Below are 5356 nucleotides of genomic sequence, written 5' to 3' on the forward strand. Positions count from 1 at the left end.
CAAACTGCCTGGTTTGTAACAGTAGGCAATTGATTCAAACATTTAAAACATATCGTGGGTGAAATTTTAAAAAGCCTGTGGACCAGATTCAGCCCTGATCTGTCACTCCTGCCCTGAGCCTGCACATACACTGTTCCCTGTGCTCACACACCAGGAGGCATTCAAGGGCAGGCCCAGATGTGCCTTACTCTAGGTCCCAGTGTGGCCTAGGGATTTGCTGAGTGAAAATGGCCCTACATCTGCTATGCACCCTCCTCCAGGACTTGCATATGCTGCTCCCCTTGCCTGAAATGTTCTTTTCCATAAGTACCAAGTTTCCACCAACTTTGAAAACTACAGGGTTGGCAGGGCACGGTGGCTCATGCCTGTAATTGCAGCACTTTGGGAGACCAAGGTGGGTGGATTACTTGAGATCAGGAGTTCGAGACCAGCCTGGCCAACATGGCGAAACTCTGTCTCTACTAAAAATACAAAAGTCAGCCATGTATGGTGGCGCTACACCTGTAATCTCAGCTCCTCAGGAGGCTGAGGCAGGAGAATCGCTTGGACCTGGGCGGCGGAGGTTGCAGTGAGCCGAGATTGTGCCATTGCACTCTAACCTGGAGAAGAAAATGAGACTCTGTCTCCAAAAAAAAAAGAAGGAAAAGATACAGCTCTTCTATGAAGAATTCCCTCCTCACTAGGGCAGTCATCACTCCCTCCTTGGACTGCCCCAGCCCCTGCACCTCTCTTGCTCTCCTAGACACAACCATTGGAGCTGGGGTTGTGTGTGCCCACCACCAAACTGGGAGCCTCATGAGGACAAGGCCTTTGTCTCACTCACTCTGGGGCCCCAGCATCACCAGAGCTCAGGGTCAGGTATACAGTTAGCCACAGTGGGCATATGTGTTGGACTAATTGAAGTCCCAATTTTCCCCACTATGCTGGCTCCTCAGGCCCTATGAAGGTAACAAGACACAGTACCATCCCCTCCATCTTGAACCTAGAACTCAGAGCTAAGGAAAGCTGCTCTCCTGGGTCAGCAACTCACTGAAAATCAAGAGGGCCATGAAAAGTACTTTATTGAGGTCACTGGGAATACAAGATATCTGTCCCTAGCCCTAGCCTCAGCCCCTCCTCAGTACAGTCTCATGGGTGGAAAAGACCAGGCTTCCGGACTGCTCTGGGCCACTACCCAGGAGAGGCTGGGCGGTGGGGAAGCGGGGCAGGGGCTCCAGTCCAGGACAGAGGTTCGGGGCAACAGGGGTGATGAAGGCTGAGGCAGGGGCTGAGGGAGGCCAACCCCCCAGGGCCGAGGAGGGGGTGGCGTGGCTACCAGCCAGATGCTTTTTAGCAAGTCAAACGCTGTTGGAGGACCCCAGGCTGTTCCAGATGGCGAAGACAGTGAGGGAAAGTATGGTGGCCAGGGACCTCTTGGTGGTGCCATACTCCCCCTGTGCGCAGTGGGCATGCTGGAGGTGTAGGGCATGGGGAAGGTGAACTCCTTTGTCCCTTGTTGCTTCCTTTGCCTCCCCTCCTCTGGGACTTGATCAGGGCTATTGATCCAGAAGGGTGTCATCTTTCTCTCAGAGACCCCAGGCTTGGCCCCTAGCACAGAGAAAGAAGCATAGAGGCCAGCTGAGCTAGAGTCGACAAAGGGAAGGGGAGTACAGGGGCAGGAGCGAGGCTCACCTGGCAAGGGTGGCTGGCAGCCCCGAAGCACCAGTGCAAGATCAGGCACACAACCATGACAGGCCTGCAAGGTACGCACGATGGCATCCCTGGCATCCTGAATCAGGTTCCTCCGGGGGAAGGCCTGTGGCAAACTCAGCTGACACTGCAGCTCTGCCAGCAGCTGCCCCACGCCAGGCAACTCTGGGGAACTGGGTGGGCCTGGGCCCGAACCTCCAGGCATCTGGTTCTCTTTGTCCCTGGATTGTGGGGCTGTTTCCTGGGCCCTGCCTGGGCTTGGGGAGAGCTTGGCGGGGAGTGTGGGGCTGCCTGGCACCAGTGTCCCACTGCTAAGCAGCCTTGCAACATCCAGGGATTTCACCTCGTGGTTGAAGAGACCCCGATGCTCCCGGCTCAGCCGGCCTTGGGTTATGACCACGAGCTTGGAGGCAGTAGGGACCACAGGTGGATCCCGAATGGCCACAGGAGGATCGTGATGGGCTAATGGCCGGCGGCTGCCCACCAGGGCCTTGTTACGTTCTCGCCTAGTCTTCCGACGGCGGACACGACCAGGTTTCTCAGGCTGCTGAAAAGGTTGGGAGACTGGTCCCCGGGTATCCATGGTGTCCTGGAACATAAAGATAGGGTGGCCATCAGCATGCAGATAAGTCAAGGGGAGTAGCAAAGTGAATAGGGAGGGCCAGGCGCGGTGGCACATGCCTATAATACCAACACTGGGGTAGGCCGAGGTGGGTGGATCACTTGAGGTCAGGAGTTCAAGACCAGCCTAGCCAACATGGCAAACCCCTGTCTTTACTAAAAATACAAAAATTGGCCAGGCGCAGTGGCTCACACTTGTAATCCTAGTACTTTGGGAGGCTGAGGCAGGTGGATCAACTGAGGTCAGGAGTTCGAGACCAGCCTGGCCATGGTGAAACCCTGTCTCTACTAAAAATACAAAAATTAGCCAGACATGGTGGCACGCACCTGTAATTCCAGCTACTCAGGAGGCTGAGGCAGGAGAATCACTTGAACCCAGGAGGCGGAGGTTGCAGTGAGTTGAGATCATGCCACTGTACTCCAGCCTGGGCGACAGAGCGAGACTGTCTCAGAAAAAAAAAAAAAAAGTCTGGGCGCGGTGGCTCAAGCCTGTAATCCCAGCACTTTGGGAGGCCGAGACGGGTGGATCACGAGGTCAGGAGATCGAGACCATCTTGGCTAACACGGTGAAACCCCGTCTCTACTAAAAAATACAAAAAAATTAGCTGGGCGTGGTGGTAGGTAACTGTAAACCCAGTGACTTGCAAGGCAGAGGCAGAAGAATCGCTTGAAACCAGAAGGCAGAGGTTGCAGTGAGTCAAGATTGTGCCACTGCACTTCAGTCTGGGCAACAAAGTGAGACTCCATCTCAAAAACAAAACAAAACAAAACAAAAATCAAGCGAATAGGGAGATGTTTTGGGGTGAGGTGGGAATACTATTTAGTGTGACCAGATGAAGCCAGGCACGGTGGCTCACATCTGTAATCCTAGCACTTTGGGAGGCTGAGGCGGGAGTATCGCTTGAGGCCAGGAGTTCAAGACCAACCTGAGCAGCAAAGCGAGACCCTCGTCTCTACAGAAAATAAAAATAAAAATTAGCTGGACGATGCCAGGTGCGGTGGCTCATGCCTGTAATCTCAGTACTTTGGGAGGCCGAGGCAAGCAGATCACCTGAGACCATGAGTTCGAGACCAGCCTGGCCAACATGTCGAAACCTCGTCTCTACTAAAACACAAAAATGAGCTGCATGTGATGGTGCATGCCTGTAATCCCAGCTACTCGGTAGGCTGAGGCAGGAGAATCGCTTTAACCCAGGAGATGGAGGTTGCAGTGAGCCGAGATTGTGCCACTGCACGATAAACCTGGGCAACAGAGTGAGACTCTGTCTCAAAAAAAAAAAAAGAAAAAGAAAAAGAAAAAAATTTGCTGGGATTCCATGGCCCACACCTGTAGTCCCAGCTACTAGGGAAGCTGAGGTGGGAGGATCCCTTGAGCCCAGGAGTTGGAGGTTACACTGAGCTATGATTGCACCACTGTGCCCCAGCCTAGGCAAGAGAGTGAGACCTTGTCTCTCAAAAGAGAGAGAGAAGATGAGAGAAAATAAGTGAGCAGAGAGAGATTGGAAAAGGTTTGGTCAGATAAGGAATCACAGGGGTAGGATGAAGTCGAAGGAATCACTGCTAATGGGAAGAGAAGCCAGGAAATAGAGAAAGGCTATTAGGAACAGGGACATGGGGAAACAGTTAAAAGATGGAGGGTGGGGGCCAGGCGCAGTGGCTCACGCCTGTAGTCCCAGCACTTTGGGAGGCCGAGGTGGGTGGATCATTTGAGGTCAGGAGTTGGAGACCAGCCTGGCCATCATGTGAAACTCCTCCTCTACTAAAAATACAAAAATTAGCCGGGCGTTGTGGTGAATGCCTGTAATCTCACCTACTCAGGAGGCTGAGGCAGGAGAATCACTTGAAATCGGGAGGCGGAGGTTGCAGTGAGCCGAGATCGCGCCACTGCACTCCAGCCTGGCGGACACAACGAGACTCAGTCTCAAAAAAAAGAAAGAAAGAAAAAAAAAAAAAAAGGATGGAGGGTGGCAAACGGGTCATGAGATTGGAGGGATCTGGGGTACCAGAAAGGGATTCTGGACGGAGAAATCCAGGGGTATACGAGGTACAGGGGAATACAGAAAGTGGAAAGAGATGGTAGACTAAAAGAAACAGGAGAGGGAGAGCGGCAAGAGAAGTCCAGCGAGCCTGAGAAAACCTCGAGAGAACAGAAAGGGAGACAGAGGCGCAATCAGGGACAGGGCCTGATCACAAAGGAAGGGCCTAGGGTAGGAGAGGAAGCATGGTGGCCAGCCGTGGTAGGGCAGGGGTCGCAGAGTGAAGGAAGTGGGGTATGGTTGGTAGGAGCTGGGTAGGGGAAGGGCACGTCTCCTGCCCCAACGAACCCCGGCCCTTCCCACTTCACGTACCTGTGGGGCGCAATGGCTTCTTTTCCGCGGTGACCCCAGCTCTCGAAGCCACCTGGCGCTGTTCCGGGCCTCGGGCACCCCTACACGCATGCGCGTGCCCTTTCCATGCCCTTTGGCTTCGTAGCTCTGAGAGGACGGAAACCCAGAGGCGCGTGCCAGAGAAGTGCCGGTTATAGACCCGCCCCTACCAGCCTCAATTTCAGAACTCTCCCTTTCTTGGTCTTAGCACCTCCCATCCACCAATTGGCTGTGAGGTTCACTAGGTCCGCCCCCTTCCTGAATGCTGATTGGTTCCGACAGCTATCGGCGGTCTTTAGGGGGCTGGTTGAGACCAGGCGTGCCAAGCGGAAGAAGGGTCATGGTAGCCCCCATGCACAGCAGTCCCCCAAGCAGCCACAGACATATTCCCTAGAAAACTTATATAGTTGGCCAGGCATGGTGGGTCACGCCTGTAATCCCAGCACTTTGGGAGGCAGAGGCAGGTGGCTGGCTTGAGCCCAAGAGTTCAAGACCACCCTGGACAACACAGGGAGACCCTGACTACAAAAAATAAATTAGTGTTGGGCGCGGTGGCTCACGCCTGTAATCCCAGCACTTTGGGAGGCAGAGGCGGGCAGATCACGAGGTCAGGAGATCGAGACCATCCTGGCTAACATGGTGAAACCCCGTCTCTACCAAAAATAAAAAAACTTAGCCAG

At 53.9% G+C, this 5356-nt stretch overlaps 2 protein-coding genes across 2 annotated transcripts in view; one reads left to right on the plus strand and one right to left on the minus strand.

Annotated features, from left to right (window-relative positions):
• Positions 1-1045: 1045 nt before the first annotated feature.
• PRR19 (proline rich 19) lies at positions 1046-4728 on the minus strand. The gene is made up of 3 exons (XM_011982862.1): positions 4616-4728; positions 1672-2278; positions 1046-1587 (listed from the first exon to the last, which is right to left on the minus strand). Exons 2-3 carry the CDS (start codon positions 2270-2272, stop codon positions 1118-1120), a joined length of 1071 nt encoding a protein of 356 aa, XP_011838252.1. The 5' UTR covers positions 2273-2278; positions 4616-4728; the 3' UTR covers positions 1046-1117.
• Positions 4289-5356, plus strand: part of PAFAH1B3 (platelet-activating factor acetylhydrolase 1b, catalytic subunit 3 (29kDa)) — a 10867-nt gene continuing 9799 nt past the window's right edge. The window contains exon 1 of the mRNA XM_011984109.1: positions 4289-4354. Coding sequence (XP_011839499.1) covers positions 4289-4354 — 66 coding nt within the window. The remainder of the gene's footprint in view (positions 4355-5356) is intronic.

The sequence above is a fragment of the Mandrillus leucophaeus genome, unplaced genomic scaffold, assembly GCF_000951045.1.
Source record: "Mandrillus leucophaeus isolate KB7577 unplaced genomic scaffold, Mleu.le_1.0 Scaffold106, whole genome shotgun sequence".
In the NCBI taxonomy this organism is placed as follows: domain Eukaryota; kingdom Metazoa; phylum Chordata; class Mammalia; order Primates; family Cercopithecidae; genus Mandrillus; species Mandrillus leucophaeus.